This window comes from Hemicordylus capensis, chromosome 12 (assembly GCF_027244095.1).
Source record: "Hemicordylus capensis ecotype Gifberg chromosome 12, rHemCap1.1.pri, whole genome shotgun sequence".
Classification (NCBI taxonomy): domain Eukaryota; kingdom Metazoa; phylum Chordata; class Lepidosauria; order Squamata; family Cordylidae; genus Hemicordylus; species Hemicordylus capensis.
The window spans coordinates 6,811,201-6,830,671 of NC_069668.1; the positions used below are offsets into that span (position 1 = coordinate 6,811,201).

Consider the following 19,471-nt stretch of genomic DNA (forward strand, 5'->3'; position numbering starts at 1 on the left):
CAAGGTTTTTCGGGGGTCCGCAGGCTTTTCTTGCCCCGACCGTTGGGGCCCCCAGTGGCCATGTTTGCAATGGGGTCTGAAAAGCTTTGAAGAGTTCCAAACACACAAGAATGGCTATGAAATTTCATCGATGTTGTCAGAAGAGTGGAAAGGGAAATGGGCAGGAATGCCCTCCAAAGAGGACTCCGCGTAGAGTAAACAACCAACATGTCCATTGTGACCCTAACACTTTGCTCCGTGCAGAAATGATGGCAAGTTTACCCTAATCTTTCCGGGGTAGGGAGAAGGAAGGGGTGATGACACACAGGCGATCACCTCTTTCCTATCTCCAGGGGGGGTAGACGTTGCCCAAAATCACTCTGAGCCATCATCCCCTGGGAGAGTGCTTAGGGCCTAAATGTGGGGGGGGCCTGGCTTATGGACTACAAGGAGGACGTCCTCAACGGAGGCAGTTGGGCATGACCTTGGGGTCAGTGTGGGGCAGCAGCCTCGGTGCTGGCCACCGGCGTAAGCTGCCTGGCTTCAAGCTCTTGGGTGACCCTGGCCAAGCCCCTCTCCCTTGCAGGGTGCCCACCAAGAGAACCGCCAAGCGTTTGGCGTACCAGGAGAACCGCGGGCTGCCGCTGCTGCCACCCCCGCCCCGCGTATCCTTCCGCAGAGGCAAATGCATCACAGGCTAAACACAGAATAAATTACATCTGCGGCTGCTTAATATTCAAACGCCTTCCGGTGTAATTAATTAATTCATTATTCCCCAGAAAATTAATAAACCCACATTGCCTGGAGAGCTTCCTTGTGAGAAGCTGTGCCTTGCCTCCTCATTTCTGCAGGATGTGGATAAGTGAGCGAGAGAAGAGAAGTCCCCAATATCTTTTTAAAGACAATGCCCCCGGATCTCGCCATTTCCTAAGCAGCACATACAGGCCCCGCTTTGAAAGAGCACCTAAACCCGAGCCAAACACACCCTTCTAGGAGTCCACTCAAGAGCGGCTTACTACGCCTCCTTTAACATGCTGGCTTCATGTTTTAAGAGAAGTTGAGTGCCTTCATGGTAATCTCTTATTCATGTCTTTGTTGTGTATTCCAAGTTACGGCACGCTGGGGCGATGGTACGCTGCCGTGCCCTCGACTGGACATCAACGACAGAGAAGAGAAGCTGTAAGCCAGACGGATGGTGGGAAGGAACAGAGAGAAAGTAACTGCTTGCTTGAAATTTCTCTCTCATCTGTTAGGGACGGAGACGAGGATCCAAACATACCCACAGGGTCAGCCCAACCATGAGAGAGAAACTGCGGGGGTGGGGGTGGGTTCTCCGTGAATCTTGGTGGATTACCCAATTAATCTTTCAGTTACTGGGCCTTCGATCTCCAATGAAACCAATGGGCACTAGATTCACAAGTGACAAAGGAAAGCACTTCTTTGTAGGTGTAATTAACATGCGGAATTGGCTGCTTAAAAGGGGGATTAGACAATTTCATGGAGCTGGATTAATTGCTGGCTTCCTGTCGTGACTCCTATGCAGAACCTCCATGTTCAGGAGCAGTACAGCTGAACACTGGCGGCTGTTGGGGGGGGGACAATGGCGCGAGAAGAGCTAGTCTTGCAGAAGCAAGCACGAATTGCCCTCTTTGCTAAGCAGCATCTGCCCTGGTTTGCTTTTGGATGAGTGACTACATGCAAGCACCGGAAGGTATCAATTCCCCTTCGAGGATGGGGCTGCAGCTCAGTGGAAGAGCACCTGCATGGCTGCAGGCAGACGTTCCCTGGTTGACTCCCTGACAGCATCTCCAGGCAGTGTTGGGGAGAGGCCTTGAAGAGCGGCTGCCAGTCAGAGCAGACCAGGGATTCTCAACGTTGGGTCCCCAGATGTTATTGGACTTCAACTCCCCTAATCCCCAACCAAAGGCCACAGGGGCTGGGGATTATGGGAGCTGATGTCCAATAAGATCTGGGGACCCAACAGTGAGAATCCCTGGTGTAGACAACACTGAGTTAGATCTGTACTCCGTGTAAGGCAGCTTCCTACGGTCCTGTGCAAGATGATTATTGCCCTTGTGCCCTGCTTGTGGGTTTCCCCGTGGCATCTTGGTGGTGACTCTGGGAAACAGGATGCTGGACCTTTGGGCCTGGTCATAGGAACAAAGGAACATACGAAGCTGCCATATACTGAGTCCGACCATTGGTCTATCTAGCTCAGTATTGTCTGCACAGACTGGCAGCGACTTCTCCAAGGTTGCAGGCAGGAATCTCTCGCAAGCCTGTCTTGGAGATGCTGCCAGGAAGGGAACTTGGGACCTTCTGCTCTTCCCAGAGCAGCTTCATCCCCTGAGGGGAATATCTTGCAGTGCTCACACATCAAGTCTCCCATTCATATGCAACCAGGGCAGACCCCTGCTTAGCTATGGGGACAAGTCATGCTTGCTACCACAAGACCAGCTCTCCTCTCCTGGTCCAGCAGGGTCCTTAGGCATCTCTCTCTCTCTCTCTCCACATACTTTGGCTAGGGGTCTCTATCAATACAGCGAAAGCTTTCAAAAGGCGACTCTGCTCCTCTTTAAATTAGTAAGCCATTTATAGTTAGAAATGCAGTTTGAAACTGGCAGCTTCTTGGAGCCATCGTTAGTACTAACTCTGCAGAGGGGGGTGGGGGGAGAGAAGAAACCTTGAATTTAAGTGGAATCCTTTATTCAGGACTTATAGGAATGCTGGTGCTTCGAGCAGAGATAAATTATGCAGGCAATATTAAAACGGGTGCCCTATTTATACATCACAACTGAACAGAGGAGGATGCGTCTCCTTTACGAAGCAAAGGTGTGAGGCACAATTATAACGCTGAACACCCAATGGAGGAGAGCTGGTCTTGTGGTAGCAAGCGTCAATTGTCCCCTTTGCTAAGCAGGGTCTGCACCCAGTTTGAATTTGAATGGGAGACTGTATGTGAGCATTGCAAGAGAGTCCCTTTAGGGGATGGGGCCCGCTCTGGGAAGAGCACCTTCCTGGCAGGATCTCCAGATAGAGCATGTAGAAGGTTCAAGGTTCCCTACCTGGCAGCATTTCCAGACAGAGTTGGGAGAGACTCCTGCCTGAAACCTTGGAGATGCTGCTGCCAGTCTGGGTAGATAATACCGAGCTAGATGGACCAAGGGTCTGACTCAGTATATGGCAGCTTCCTATGTTCCAATGAGACCATGTCTCTGGGGTGCTTTGTCCCCGTGGGTATCAATGGCTTTGGCAGAACAGAAAAGCCTAAATACATGAAAAGGGGCGGGGGGGGCGGCAGTGGCATGAAATGAATTGGAACCAAAAGTGCAAGCAAATCGGCAGAGCTAAAACAGAAGCAGAGAGTCAGCTGCAGCAGAGGGCAAGTCAAGGGCAGACTCCATGTCAGAGACGGGCCTCATTTCTGGGTACAACCCAACCAGAGAGCGTTCATGCGATGTGTGCCAGAAAGTCATCAGAGGTCTTAGGAACATAGGAAGCTGCCATATACTGAGTCAGACCACTGGTCCATCCAGCTCAGTATTGTCTACCCAGACTGGCAGCGGCTTCTCCAAGGTTGTAGGCAGGAATCTCTCTCAGCCCTATCTTGGAGATGCTGCCAGGGAGGGAACCTTGAACCTCCTACATGCAAGCAGGCAGATGCTCTTCCCAGAGCGGCTCCATCCCCTGAGGGGAATATCTTCCAGTGCTCACACATGTAGTCTCCCATTCAAATATAGTCCCAGGTAGAACCTGCTTAGCAAAGGGGACAACTCATGCTTGCTACCACCAGACCAGCTCTCCTCCCTTGAGGTCTTGAACTAGAGGTGCCGGTAGCTGAGCTCAGGCACAGAACTCTCTATGCCAGGAGAGGACGTTCCACCACTACCAAGGCAGAGAGTCACGCAGTACCACCATATTCACCTGAATCCAAGACGAAAGTCCTCTAACTTTCGGGTAAATAAAGCTACAATCCATATTTAACCTTATTTTTTAAGGGAGTCATCTTTTATGGACACTGGATCTTCTATGGATCGCAGTGGACCCTGGAATGCCACCTACTAGACATATAATACTGCAGACAGCAACAGCTAACACACAATGAATGCAACTGGGAAGTTCGAAGACAAACAGTTTAGATAGAATAGAAACTAGAAAGAGAACTGAAGATGCCTTCTGGATCAATGGAATATCAATGTCCTTTTAAGAAACCCACTAACCCCCCCCCCCAAAACAACAACAACAACAACAAACAACCACTGAGCAAGCAGAGTGCTAATCAGGAAATGTCCAGGGATGAGGTCTGAATTGACAAGGCTCCATCAAATATCAAAGTTGTTGGTGGGGTGTGCAAAGGATGTATGCAAAGTCTCTGCATACCGATTTACAGGTAGAGTATCCCTTATCCGGACTACTTGGGACCAGAAGTGTTCCAGATTTTGGAATATTTGCATAATGAGAAATCTTGGCCTGGGATCCAAGTCTAAACACAAAAGGTATAAAAAACAAATAAGCACTGAATTTACGATAACGACAGGCCTCTTTGACATTTCAACATTACCCTGTACTGTACCTTTACCAAACAGAGCAGGCACCAACAGAACACCCAAACAGACGCCAACAGGACAGGGAGGGCAGGCGCCAAACTGAGCGGGGGGGGGGCTTCCCTCTAGCACCAAAGCGAGAACATCAAACACATTAAAAAGCTTCACAAGAAAAACAGACACAACTCAAGAGAATTACAGACACAAAACCCGTCACTATCAGCCTTTTGTTACGGCATTTTTCTTTTTCGTTACGGCGGCATGGTGTCCAGATTTTGGAGCATTCTGGATGTCCGGATAAGGGATACTCAACCTGTATTTACACTTATCTACTGCTTCCCAACCAAAAATGGTCCTAATCTTTGGCGCCCCGTCCCTCTGGCTATTAGGGGTGTGCATGGAACCGCCGAGCTGCGGTCCGGCACTGTGTGGTGGGTTCCTTTAAGGGTGGGGGAGGGTTTACTTACCCCTCCCGCAACTTTCCCCCCTCGAGCGCGCGTATTCTTTGTAGTAATTGGGGCAGCAGGATACCTCCCTGCTGCCCCTTCTCCCTCATGAGTGCAAAAGGCTTGCCAGAGCCTTTTGCGCACGCGCACGTTGCGCGCGAGCTTCACGTCTCTCCGACAGGCCATCGCAGCAACCACTTTTCTGAGCTCTGTCCACTTCCTGAAGCAGAGGCGCATTTCACTGCCACCCGATGGCAACTCTTTCTCGCGAGAGAGCTGCCACCCACCCTTGGCCTTCCAAGATCCTGGTCGTGGGGTTGGGAGAGGAGAGATCATCTGGCCTAATGCTCCCCGCCCCGCTCCTTTAGGTGCTGCACTGGAGGCGAATCGTTTGTGCTGGGTTGTGCGAGCCCTGCACCTCCTCCTCCCCGTTTCCTTTCCAGTGCCCACCCACTGCTCTTCGCTTTGCTCCCGGCTCTTGCTCTCGGCTGCCCCGTCGTCAGCGCTCCCTCTCCTGGCTCCTGACCACACCGGGCGCTGCCACATTCCTGCGTCCTGACACACGCCCCAGCCCCATTGCACGCCTCAGGCACCCAGCCGCTCTGCCATGTGCAGAAAGTGGGGGCGGGGAGGGGAGCCCTTTTCCTGTCGGTAAGACCTGCCTGCCTGTCTCCGGGAGTTCGGTCACCTTGACTTCCCGTGCCCTACAGGAACCGCTACTCACCGCTTTGCCCGTGAAGCTTGTGCGCGACATGCGCGTGCGCAAAAGGCTCTGGCAAGCCTTTTGCACTCATGAGGGAGAAGGGGCGGCAGGGAGGTATCCTGCTGCCCCAATTACTACAAAGAATACGCGCGCTGGAGGGGGGAAAGTGGCGGGAGGGGTAAGTAAACCCTCCCCCGCCCTTAAAGGAACCCACCCCACCTGAACCGAACCGGCCAGGTCCGAACCGGTCTGGACAGTCTGGAGGCCTTTAGAATGGCCTCCGGACCGGTCCGGACCCATCCCTACTGGCTATTGTGGCTGGGGATGATGGGAATTGTAATCCAACGTCATCGAGGGACCAGTGTTCCCTCTAACAGCAGTACCCAGATGGTGTTTATAACTCCCAGAATTCCCAAGCAAAAGCCATGGCAGCTGGGAATTCTGGGAGCTGTAGTCAAGAACATCTGGGAATCCCTGATAGGGAGAACACTGCTGGGGACTCCTTTTCGACAATTTACACAACTGGTTTCTCAAAAGCACTCCCCAGCCAATCAAGCAGCCCCCCTCCGACAAAGCCCTTGCAGGGAACAAAGTGCTCCTGAAAGCATCCAGGATGAAAACAACCCCTGAAAGCACTTAAGATGCTCCTCCTTCATCATCCTTCCTATGTGGAAGTGCTACAGCACAGCAACTGGCCAGCAGAGACGCTACTCAAACACACAGCCAGCCAATGGGCAGAGGGGAAACCACCCACCCACCGGAACACAGGACTCAAGACATCGTTTCCTTTTTTTGTTTCAGAAGAGGACAAGAAGTCTGCGTACCTGGAACGTCAATTAATCTCTTGTAGACATTCAGGAATGCTGCCTCGGCTTCTTTGCTTCTTTTGCCCAATGCATCAATCTAAAAAGGAAGGAAAAAAGGGGAGAGAGAGTCCCCAGTCAGTTCTGGAAGCAAATATCCTTGCGTGCATGCACGCGCACAAACACACCGCGCATGCCCCAGTGGGGCTGAATTTATGGCTGCATAAACACGACCGGCAATGCTGGCTCATTTCTCGTTTAGAAGGGAACGCTGAGCTCTCCATGGGCAAATGGCGCGGCTGGAAAAACGTTCCCTGGGTTAGGCCCAGGCATCTGGTTTTTGGTGCTGGCCTCCTGACGCCAGACCCAGCTGCCGTTAAATGGAATACGAGGCAAGATGGCCAATCGCTAGCCAAGGAGCAAGGCCTCCTGTGGGCTTGGGCCAACAAGGCCATGTGATTCGGGAGCCTCTGTGGGGGCCCAAGTCCGGCTGCCTTACCCACTGTGGTCCAAGTGGCGTTAAAAGGCTTCTTGGCCCCATAGCGGCCCCCCCCCCCCCCGGCAGAGCTGAGTGGCAGCACACAGGGATGAATTCCTGAACCCAGCCTCCCACTAGAACACCCCGCTGCCCAGTTCAAGTCCCAAGAAGGTCTCCAGGCTGGACATTCACAAGTCTCCTTTCTGGCACAAACCGCCCAGGAGGCCTGAGGCAAGCCGCTCTCTCAGCCTCTCTTTCCGTCTCAGTTTTCCCCATCAGCAAGGCGGGGGTCATCATAAATAGCCTACCTTACAGGGCTGTTGTAAGGATTACTGTAAGGTAGTAGGCTTGGTTCACACGATCAGGATATAGGGGAGGAGAAGCCTTCCCCGCTCGTTCGGGAGCTGTGTGCGCTCCCAGTATTTGATCACCTGCCAGCTGGAAAGATGGCTGGAAGTGCTGGCAGTGAGCGGAGGGCTCCCTCCTGCCCAGCAGCTGTGGGAGGAGAGAAAAACCCCTGGCCCAGCTGCTGCTCAGCACACAATCACGACAGCACCTCCAAAAGGAGGCTTCTCCTGCCCGGCCCGTGAGCGCGTGAACAAGCCTATTGAAGCACTTTCGACACTTTTACAAGGGCTTTGTCAGTTGTGGCCCCCTCGGTGTGCAATGCCCTGCTTGGAAGATCCACTTGGCCCCCTCCAATTACATTTCCATGACCCTTGAAAGACTCCATCAAGGCCACCGACCTGTATGTTGATTTCCTCTCCGATAAGAAAACGAGTGAAACAGACCAATGTGTCATCCCGGGTTCCATTTCCTCCTGTCACGCAACTGATCTAAAGTGGTGGCGAGCAGACTTCCGACTTCTCGGATCGACTTTTGTTTCCCCCCACTAGCACTCCCAGGCCAGGTTAAAAATGTGGGCTCCAGAGGGTGGAGAGTTCAGGGTCACGGTGCCTCTGAGCAAGTGCTCAGCCCAGGAATCCGTTCACAGCACCATGGTCCAGCCACCCCAAATTCCACTCCTGGTTCCCCCCACCCCAAGCTTTCTTCAGTTAATCCACACATTTTGGCCACCGGTACGGTCTCAAGGAACAAATGCTCAGGGTGATTTCTGGAAACTTCTACTCCCCTAGAGAAAGAAGATAGGTGATAGTATCATGGCACTGACAGCTCTCTGTGTGTGATCACCCCTTCTTTATCCCCACCCTCAAACAATTAGGGTAACATGGCATCATTCTTGCACGGAGCAAAGGGTCAGAGTTAGGGTAACAATGACCTAACTGTTGTCCTCTTCCCCATGGAGTCACCTTTGGAGAACATTCCTGCCAATTTTAATTTCCATCCCTCTGACAACATCCGGAAAGGTTTATAGTAGTGTTTTCTGTTTTTAAATCTTCTAAAACCTTTTAAAACGCCACTGAAAATTTGGCCACTACAGGCCCAATCGGCAGGACAAGAAAAGCACGAGAACACCCTGAAAGAGGAAGGTCTTGCAATGTGATCAACTCTAGGGTGTGGAGCTTGTCAAAAACCACAAGGAGCATCCGTCCGCCCAGATGGTACCCACCACCCCAGCTGGCTCAGGCACTAATTTCAGCAATGACTACTACTACGAATATTTATATACTGCTTCTCAACCAAAGTTCACAAAGAGGTTTACAAAGGAAAAAAATACATCAATAAAATGGTCCCCCCTGTTCTCAAAGGGCTCACAATCTAAAAGAAACATAAGGAATGCTGTGCTGGGGCTGGATAGGACCAGTTGCTCTCCCCCTGCTAAATATAAGAAAATCACCACTTTAAAAGGAGTCTCTTTGCTCGTCATTTGCAGAAGCTTTTTTGCGGTTAAACTCTGCTTTAAAGCCTATTCAAAAGTTCGTCAGGACAGCTCTGCCCAGTTCCCCAAGCTGCGCCCTGGCCCGCAGAAAGAGGGAACGAACAAATCAATTGCGGCAATCGACATGAAGGTGGCTCTAGGAAGTGCTATTAATGGTATGCAGGCCGACACAGCCCTTGATTTTTCTTCGGAGCCAGGTCTTTCTTGCATTCGAGCCATTAACATGCCGGGGCTCAGGAAGTGATACATCCTAACAGCTCCGTGATAAACAATGCACGCGACCAACCATTAGGTAGCACTTACTGGACAGGTACAATATCGGTGGTGCCAGGATCGATAAATGCACCTTTTCTCCCCCCTCCCCACCCCCCGCTCTTCCTTTTGCTTTAAATGCCAACAGCAAAACCTACATCATGAACTAACAGGCTGCTGCGCTTTTATTTATTTATTTAAACGGCTCTCGGCAGAAAACGAGACGGCAGCTTCGTACCGACGCTGCTCTTTTGAATTAATGATAAATTCACAATAAATTAATGCAGAACATTTTGAGCAGAGGGGTTTCTTTTTAAGAGCTGGGATGCAAGCTAAAATAAGAGGGGGCAATTTGTCAGGAGATGGAGCAGCGTGTTCTCCCCCCCCCACCGCCTGGATGCTCCAATTCAGGTTTCTCCCTGCATACTGAGAGGACTTGGAATTTGCTTCAATCAATCAATCCACTTGCTTTCAGAAGATGTGCACAACTCTGCCATGCTGCTGTGGGAGGGGCCGTGGCTTGGTGACCCCTAGCATCTCCACTGCTGCTAGTCAGGGGCCAGTATAGGGCTAGGAAGACCCAAGGTCTGACTCAGAAAGCAGCTTCGTACGTTTGCGGCAAGAGCTCTGGATCTGCACTCGGGAGAGCCGAGTTCTAATTTCTATTCAGCCATAAGCTCACTGAGTGAGTTTGGGACAGCTAATCTCTCTCAATGTAGACTACCTCACAGGGCTGTTGCAAAGGCAGAATGGCTGGGGGTGGGGGGAGGAACATGTATGTTGCCTTGAGCAATGGCCAACTGCATTGATGCTATGCATTAACACATGTTTCCACACTGCTTTAAGTTGATGTATCCCCTCTTCTCCCCACAGTGGTTTCTGTGCACAGCATACTTGCAAGCAGGGTCATCCCGAGTGGGGTGAGGGGCCCAGGACAAGGGGAGGGCTCCAGGGAGAAAACCAGCCTGGATTGTGGCTTCTGCCTCCAACTCCGCTGGGCACGGCCAAGCGCTCTGCTCAGCAGTGCACAATGGTGGCTCCTCTCAAAGGAGGAGCTCGTCTCGAGGAAATGTGGTTCCCAGCCCTCGCCACACAGGTGGAAACGGATTTGCCAACTCTGCTCTGCTCTGACTGGTCGCTGACAGACACACTCTGGCTGACTGGCGGCTCTGTCTGCTCTCAGATTTGAAGGAGCCGCCCTTTAAGCAATGTTTCCCCGCCATCTTTGGATTATCAGGTGACCTCATGCAGCAAGCTACACGAGATTGAATGCAAAGTGGCAAACTGGCAAAGTGACCATCACAACACACACCCAGATTGTGTTTATATCACAACTTGACACCGGGGTGTTTCAGCTGGCCTTACACCAAGTCAGACCCCCTTTGCCCATCTAACTCAGTACTGCCCACTGTTAAGAACCTAAGAGCAGCCCTGCTGGGTCAGGCCCAAGGAGGCCTATCTAGCCCAGCATCTGGCCCACCAGATGCCACTAAGGTGTGCGCACGCTCACACATTTTTGGATGTCCGCTCAGTTCATTTTGGAAGCCACTCAGGTTGAAACGGGAAGACCCCATTCTGAACGCAGGTGTGCGCACACTGCCTTGATTCAGCTGCCCAGAACAAAACTCATTCCGCACAGAGATGAAACAAAATTAGAGGGACTACTGGTACTGTCTGCACTGACTGGCAGCAGCTCTCCAATGTTTCAGGTACGAGTCCTTCCCAGCACTACCGGGAGGGACCTGAAATCTTCTGCATGCAAAGCAGATGCTCTTCCACTGAGCTACAGCCCTCTCCCCTAAGGGAATGCCTTATAGCAGACAGCACTCGCACGCCGTCTCCCATCCAAATGCAAACCAAGGCTGACCTTGCTCAGCAAAGGGGGCAATACATGCTAGCTACCTCCAGGCCATCTCTCCTCCCTGGGCATGCCCACACAAGTGGATGCTGCCATGGATAGGAGGTTAAAATATACCCGCTATCCCAGGGCAGGCCACCTTGGTGCTGCTGCTGAACTGCAACTCCCATCAGTCCCAACCACAATAAACCGTGCCTGGGGATGCTGGGAGCTGTAGTTCAGCAACAGCTGGAGGGCCGAGGCTGCCCACCCCTGTGCTCTCCTGTTTACCAGATGTCCTCCAGACTGTCCCAGCTGTATTACCGTGGCTGAATGAGACTCTCGAATCAAACAGCTGCGGAAAGCTCCGAGCCCGAATCGAGGAAATGAAGCCGCCCCGGATTCCACCATGCACCACCAGCTAAAGCTCCACTCTCTGTGGCGGCTTCCCAGAGACACCACCCTGCTGCTACGGCACTCCTGACCGCAACGTTGCACGGCTCAGACAGCCAAAAAAAAAAAAAAAAAACCCCTCTGGGTCTTGAAGAGGTTAACTTCTGGAGCGCCTGGCCACTCTCCAGGCCCCTGTGCGAATGCCGCAGCGCACGAGAAGCGCCCGGGCCAGCCATGATTAATAGACTGCCGAAGACACTGCTCTCCACAGAACACACACTTTTCATTTCCCTGCTCCCACAGATCATGGGCTTATCCTCCAAATATCTGACTGAAATTGAATTTGTCTTCTCCCTCAACCGTTTATTTCCGATGTTATGCAAGGTTTTATCCTTTTTCTGCATGAGCAGAACCAAACCAGCTGCAGCTCCTCCACAAGGAAAATGTGGTTCCAATTACGAAGGAGCTGGCATGGATATTGAACCGCAGTTCGGCGGCGGCTCTAATTGAGACATCGTGGAGCGTGTCTACGGTGAAGAAATGGGATTAATTAGGCCTGTGAATTTAAACATAAGGATCCGAGGGGGCAGAGGAGGGGGGTGCGAAAAACACGGAGCGACGCTCAGAAAAAGAAGTGGCCCTACGGAAAGGGGCAAAGCAAGGACCTCTTTGGTCAGAGTGCAAGCTTGCAGGTAAATCAACACTCTTCTTCAGAGAGCTGGTCTTGTGGTAGCAAGCATGATTTGCTACCACTTAAGCTAAGCAGGATCTGCCCTGGTTGCGTACGAAAGGGAGACTAGAAGTGTGAGCGCTGTAAGATATTCCCCTTAGGGGATGGAGAGAAGGATAGAAGAAGGGTAGGAACAAGGGTAGGATAGACATGTGAGAAATAAGGACAGGCAGGCATTCGTGTAGCATTCATTGTGTGCTGGATCGACTTCACTGCAAGCATTCCAGTGAGAACCAGGGGACAGGCACACAGGTAGAAGTGAGGCCTGATGGACTTGATCCAACCCAACTCTCTCCCCACTAAATTCATTAGCCTGCTCAATGTAGGCCCCCCAGCTGTTTTTGGACTAAAGTAAAGTGTGCGGTCAAGTCAATTTCGACTCCTGGCACCCACAGAGTCCTGTGGTTTTCTTTTGGTAGAATACAGGAGCAGTTTACCATTGCCTCCGCTCACATGCAGTATGAGCTGATGCCTTTCAGCATCTTCCTATATCGCTGCTGCCCGATATAGTGCCAGCGGGGATTCGAACCAGCAACCTTCTGCTTCTTAGTCATTTCCCCACTGGCCTCACTGCGCCTTTTGGACTACAACTCCCACAATCCCCAGCCACAGTAGCCAATAGCCAGGGATTATGGGAGTTGTAGGCCAACATCTGCAGGAGGGACAGAGCTGAGAAGGCCTGCATGGGTGCAATAATCTTCACTCTTTTCCAAGCGGGAGTCACTTTGACAAAACCCCTCCAACGTGAGAGCCATTTCCCACTGTGATCGCCACACAGTACGGTGCTTTTCTCAGGGCTGCGAGGGCCCTTGCTTAAGAAATCGGTGGGGGAAATACCAGAAAGGACTCCACTTCCTGGCACTCTGTGCAAGCCTTCCAAGATGGCTCCGTTACCCTTAAAGCTCCCTCCGGCAATGGGCAAGGCACAGCACTGCACGTGGGAATGATAGTCTGTGCCTGGGACCAGGGCAACAGGGCAGAATCTTCAGCTTTGGCCAAAGCGTCCCACAGGCCCAATCAACCATTGGTCAGGAGGCCGCACTTTGGGTTGATGGCCCCCAAGCCTTGCTGAGCTGAATTTGTGGGTCCAGCCCATCCACCTCCCAGGATTTGTTCGCTTCTTTCCACATTGCTGCTAACTGAGCACGTGTAGCCTTAAAAGCCCCTCGCCGCTTCCCACGAAGAGTCAAAAGTGAGAGCCAGCACTGCAAACGCACAGCCGGTCGTGTCCGTTTGGAGTTTCCGCCCTCCCGCGGGCAGCTCTGGATTACCAGCATCTCCTGTTGCATTTGGACAGGCCGGCTCTGCCACATGAAAGGACCTCAGGAAATCCTTGGCTAGGCTTAAAAATAGACACTCGGTGACATCACAAGGGCAGGTTCAGACACTCCACTTCCTAATATTCACTTCCTCCCCCCCACCCCACCCTGGAGAGGCGGTCACACGGCAAGCCTTTCAGCTCGCAGGGCAACCTCGTGCTTTTCTTGCCCTGCAGTGGCCACATTTGCAGGGGTTTTAAAAGCTCCGAAAAGGTTTAGACCAGGCCTGCTCACCCTAGGGCCCCCCCCAGCTGTTTTTGGAGTACAACTCCCATAATCCCCAACCACAGTGGCCAGGGATTATGGGAGTTGAAGGTCAACATCTGCAGGAGGGCCGGAGTTGAGCAGCCCTGGTTTAGACAGACAGACAGACACACACACACGGCTATACAACTTGACTGGTGTCAAGGAATGTCCTCGACTCCATGGGGAGTTTGCCGTTACCCCAACCCTATGCTCTGTGCAATAATGATGCAGTATTACCCTAATTGTTTGGGGGCAGGGATAAAGAAGAGGTGACCACATAGAGAAAGCCGTGACTGCCACAATGCTATCTCCAGGAGGTAGATGTTGCCCCAAATCACTCCGGTCACCAAACCTAACCGCCTGAAATTGTACCGATGGCCAGAATTTGTGGGCCTGGCTCAGGGACTAGCATATAAATCAGGCATCCTAGCAGAAACCTCCCTGAATTGGGTCCAAGCATCTCTTTGTACACAAACATGACCCTTTGGAATGGAGAGATCAAATCGTATTCATAGAGTGCGGACCATCCCTCCTCTGTGTTTTCAACCAGCCCAGAAACTTGAGGACAACCGAGTTAGCTGTTAACACCGACAAACCATCTGGGACTGAGCCCGGATCAAACGGAGCGTGCGCCTCCACCCAGTGCTGCCGAAAGAGGGCTTCCGCCAGTGCAGGGTGGTGGCGTGGAGTGTTGAACTAGAACATGCTTGGGCAAATGGAAAGCTAAACTGTGGGTCATAAATCGAACAAATGTGTGTTGTAAATAAATACAATGTTGTTTGGTGGCCGCTAGGCAGGAATGAGGGAGGGGGTGTAGCTCAGCCTTAGAGCACCTGATTTGCATGCAGACAGTCTTAGGTTCCACCCCAGACATCTCCAGGTATTTATTATTAATTAGTTAATCAATTAATTTTATTTAATAAATTTATATACCGCCAAAAACACAAGTTCTCTGGGCGGTTTACAGGACAATAGAAACAGCCAATAAAAGATTAAAACAAGGTACGTTTGGGAAAGACCCCTTCCCTGAAACCCTGGAGAGCTGCTGCCAGCCAGAGCAGACAATACTAAGCTAGCTGGACCAAGGGTCTGACTCAGCAGAAGCTACAGATAGTCATATTTTAATAGAAAATTATAATAATCTAGTATGCTCTTTTTACCCAATTTTAACTGCTAACAATTCTAAAAATACTAAGCCCCGTGCTGGATTTTCCCAGCCGTGGTTTGATTACGAATGCCGTGCAGCAAAAACGGATCTTATTAACTCTTACAATCTTTATCGATCTAACTCTAATCAGGTCACTTCTCAAGATCTGATTGTTAAAAAAAGATTTTATAAAATTTTACTTGCAAAAAAAAAAAGGGAGGCCAAAAGGCTAGATTGGCAGCGTCTTATCTGTGCCGCACAGGCTAAAAACGTGTCTTTGTTTTGGTCTTTGGTATCATTCTCTTCTAAATTCAGGCCTTCTCCGCCATCTTTTTATATACCTGTTGGAGAATGGACTGAATATTTCCGTGCTCTATATGCTAGAGAGGGAGCAACTACAACATTTTTACAAATAGAACAGGAACTGGACCCTAACCTATTACCTGAGTGGACCCCAGTAAAATGTACAGAGATTGCTTCAATAGTGAATCAGTTTAAAACTGGTAAGGCCCCTGGCTCAGATAATTTGCCGGTAGAGGCCATCAAGAATAATATGGATTGGTGGCTGCCGGTATTAGCCTCTCTGTTTACAGCAATTGATCAGACAACCTCGCCCCATAGTGAATGGGGATTGGCAATTGTAATTCCTATATACAAGAGAGGCCAAAGACATTTACCATCTAATTATCGCCCTATTAGCCTTCTTAATGTTATTGGCAAAATGTATGCATTTCACCTACTTAACAAATTCCAGGACTGGATGGACAAAGAGCAGGTGCTGGCTGATGAGCAGGCAGGCTTTAGGGCCAATCATTCTACTATTGAGCATGCTTTAGTCTTACAACATCTAGCGGAGAAATAGTCTAATCTAACCCGTTGCACTCTTTTTGCTGCTTTTGTGGATTTTAAATCAGCATTCGACTCCATATCCAGAGATAAATTATGGGAAAGACTGTTTAACTCCTCTATTGATCGACATCTGCTACTTTTAATATATAAACTCCACAAGAACTCATGTCTGAAGGTTCGATGTAGCTCAGCTGGAATCCTCACTAAAGAAATTCCTACCTTTCGAGGAGTGAGGCAAGGCTGTATACTTGCCCCAGCTCTTTTCAATTATTATATTAACCCCATTGTGGATATTATTACTAATCCATCTTTCCATCCACCTAAATTGGTCAGTAGACAGGTTAATATTTTGCTTTATGCAGATGATGCAGTAATTTTATCTCGGACTCCTGTTGGCCTCCGTAGAGCGCTTTGCTCTCTGGCTAATTTTTGCCATGAATACGCTCTGGAAATCAATTATAGCAAGACCAAAATTATGGCCTTTGCTAAACATCCAAAGACCTTGAAATGGTCTTTGGCTGGACATAAACTAGAACAGGTTAAGGTCTTTAAATATCTAGGGGTCGTTTTCCAGGCCTCTACGAAACGCCAAGCACATCTGCAATACGTTACCCAAAATGCACGTAAATCGGCATTGGTCATTCAATCATATTTCCACCAAGATGGGGCTCAATTTGTACCAGCTGCCCTTAAGTTATTTACAGCTAAAGCCTGCTCTCAGTTGCTTTATGGATCACAGTTGGGCCCGTATACTAACTGCACTCCACTAGAGATAGTTCAGACAAAGTTTCTGAGATCTATTCTACAGATCCCTAGATGTGTTCCCAATGTAATATTGAGGATGGAAACTGGCATGCCTAAGATGGAAGCCCGGATGTGGTTTTCCATTCTCAGCTTCTGGTTGAGATTGTCTTTCTTTTCTACAGGCCTTGCTCACTTAATTTTTATTGATAAATTTAATTCTAGTTGGAAGCAGTCAATATCTCGCCAAATAAGTTTATATGGCTTTAGCCTGGATGGTCTATTAGAAATGGGTTTCTGTCACGCGAGACTGATATTAAAGCAGCGGATCTATGATATGGAAATGCAGACTGATCGATCTTTAATCTCTAAAGAAGTTTTCCTAGGTTTACAAATGTATAATACTAAACCTGCGAATTACCTGGGTAAGATTACTATCACTAAATATCGCAGGATGTTTACATTGGCCAGATTTAATGTGCTACCTTCAGCTGAATTAGAAGGTAAATTTAGAGGGATCCCAAAAGAACAGAGACTATGTCCTTGTGGCTCTGGAGAACAGGAGTCTATCTTCCATATCTTACTCCGCTGTCTTTTTTATAGGGACTTACGAACTTGTTATATTTCCTCTTTATTGACTGATTTCCCAGGGCATACAGATGCATTTTACGTCAACTATCTGCTCTCAGATCAGAAGGAGGAAGTAACATTTAAAGTTGCTAAGTTCTGTGAGGCAGCTAAGAAGGCTAGACAACAGATGGTAAATCAGATTATGCTAACGGGAAATTGCTGATTAGGATGAGTCCATGTTCCTGATTATATTATGTATATATTATTACTATATTACGTGTATTATTATGTATGTAAATTTTGGTCTATGACCGTAAATAAACATGACTGACTAAATAAATACAATGTTGTTTGGTGGCCGCTAGGCAGGAATGAGGGAGGGGGTGTAGCTCAGCCTTAGAGCACCTGATTTGCATGCAGACAGTCTTAGGTTCCACCCCAGACATCTCCAGGTATTTATTATTAATTAGTTAATTAATTAATTTTATTTAATAAATTTATATACCGCCAAAAACACAAGTTCTCTGGGCGGTTTACAGGACAATAGAAACAGCCAATAAAAGATTAAAACAAGGTACGTTTGGGAAAGACCCCTTCCCTGAAACCCTGGAGAGCTGCTGCCAGCCAGAGCAGACAATACTAAGCTAGCTGGACCAAGGGTCTGACTCAGCAGAAGGCAGCTTCATATGTTCATGTGTGTTTAGTGACCTGAGCCAACAGGGGGACATCTGTGACATTTCCTCCTGTTGCTGGCTGAACCAAGGAGAAAGGATGCAACTGGTGACTGCCACCGTCTCCCAGCAGAAGAGCATCACATTGTTGTTCAACACACACCCCAAGAGCTGGGAGAGGAGGCTGGGTCAAGGGCTGGGCAGCCGCCGGGTTGATCACAGATGGCTGCAGGGCCCATGAGGCTGTTCTCTTCACAGAACGTCGCGACCACTAGTGCAGAAGGCTTCCAAGGGGAGTGGGACACATTCATGGAGACGAGCTCAGTGAATGGCTACTAGTCCGCATAGGATCAGCTAAACCAGGGAACTTCACTATGTTTCAAGTGGGGGCCGCTTGGGCCGAAAACAGCACCTCCACACTTTTCGCTCTGCTGGGAGGGCCCTTGAGGGCAGACAGCACCCTCTCAAGAGCTCGAGGAGGGAAGCTTTGGGAAGGACTGCTCTTCCTAGCCCTCTGTGCATGCCTTCCAAGCAGTGTTCCTTTGAACAGGGATTCCCAGATGTTGTTGACTACAACTCCCAGAATCCCCAGCTGCAATGGCTTTTGCTTGGGGATTCTGGGAGTTGTAGTCCACAGCATCTGGGAATCCATTATAGGGAACCCTTAAAGAAACCCCACAGCAAAGTACAACATGGCATGGTGGGAACAGCCCCCTCTGTATGATGCCAGTGGGGGACTGTGCAGAGTATTCAGCTTGGGCCAAACCTTCACACAGGCCCAAACATTTGGTGAGGGAGTCACACTCAAAGTTGATGGGCTACAATGGCCAGTCGCCAGGGATGATGGGAGCTATTGGCCAACATCTGTGGAAGGGCTGCAGTTTAGACCCACGAGACAAAACAGGGTAGGCAACCTTTGCTCCTTTGCCCTGTTGTTGAACTACAACTCCCATCACCCCCAGCTGCAACTGATTGTGCCTAGGGATGATGGGAGTTGTTGTTCAGTGGCCACTGGAGAGCCACGGTGGCCTACCCTGATGAAGGCAGTCTCCTTTGTCCCATGATGGGAACGCATGCCATTTTAACAGAATGTGAACATGACCAACGCTCTCAGGATAGGGAATCCCAACCTGTGAGGAACCTGAGAAGGGTGACCCCCTCAGTGCCACCTTTAAGGGAAACAGGGACCAAGCAAGGCAAGTTCTTACCTCTCCCTGGAAACTTTTCAGTAATGGAGCTACCTGTTTGCGCAGGTCCTGGAAGACAAAAGAAAAGGAAAGTATCAGAAGAGAGTCGCGCTGAAAAGACACACACTAGAAATAGAGCTGTTTGGAATTATCTGAAGCATTTTCCATCAGCGACTCTCACAGCCCTTTCTCCTTCCACCAATTTTATCATATTAGCTGAAGGCTGATTACATTTTTAATCGAAATGTTGCCACGAGCAAGGAATGCAGCAAGGGGCGGGGGGGAATGCACTTCTAACTGGCTTATGAATCCAGCCCGATACACAATTACGATTGTCCCAAGGGAAGCGAATTAGTTAACAAAAGCCTGTAGTAATGTTGGATAATCAGTGAACTCCTTCAGTCTAACAACTCAACTGAAACAGTGCAATGAATGACTAATAGGATGTAAAACATGGGTATTCACATGGAAACGGATCAAGCTTAGACCCCCGGTTGAAGCACAGCCGCCTCTTGACGCGCCAGGAATTGGACATCATTTATTTAGATGTACAGCCCTTCTCTGCTCGCTGGGATTTACCGCAGACCAGTTTCCATGGAGCAAGCAGGCATCATTAGTGGGCCACGCACTTCTTGCCAAAATGTTCATCTCTGGCGCCCATCAGGTTTCCTGCAAGGCTTCAAATACAGAGACTCCTGAAGCCAATACAGTGGTATTAGACTGGTATTATCTGGAG

The 19,471-nt window shown here is 49.8% G+C and overlaps 1 protein-coding gene across 5 annotated transcripts in view; it reads right to left on the reverse strand.

The window, feature by feature from the left end:
* Window positions 1-19,471, reverse strand: part of CUX1 (cut like homeobox 1) — a 337,155-nt gene that overhangs the window by 163,228 nt on the left and 154,456 nt on the right. For 4 of the 5 annotated variants that reach the window (XR_008311776.1, XM_053274795.1, XM_053274793.1 and 1 more), the window contains exons 3-4: window positions 18,757-18,804; window positions 6,497-6,575 (exon numbers count right to left, since the gene is read on the reverse strand). Coding sequence is in view for 4 of the 5 variants with exons in the window: in XM_053274795.1 (XP_053130770.1) it covers window positions 6,497-6,575; window positions 18,757-18,804 (127 nt within the window). In the remaining variant the exon portion in view is untranslated. The remainder of the gene's footprint in view (window positions 1-6,496; window positions 6,576-18,756; window positions 18,805-19,471) is intronic. The other variant, XM_053274790.1, reaches the window with a different exon arrangement.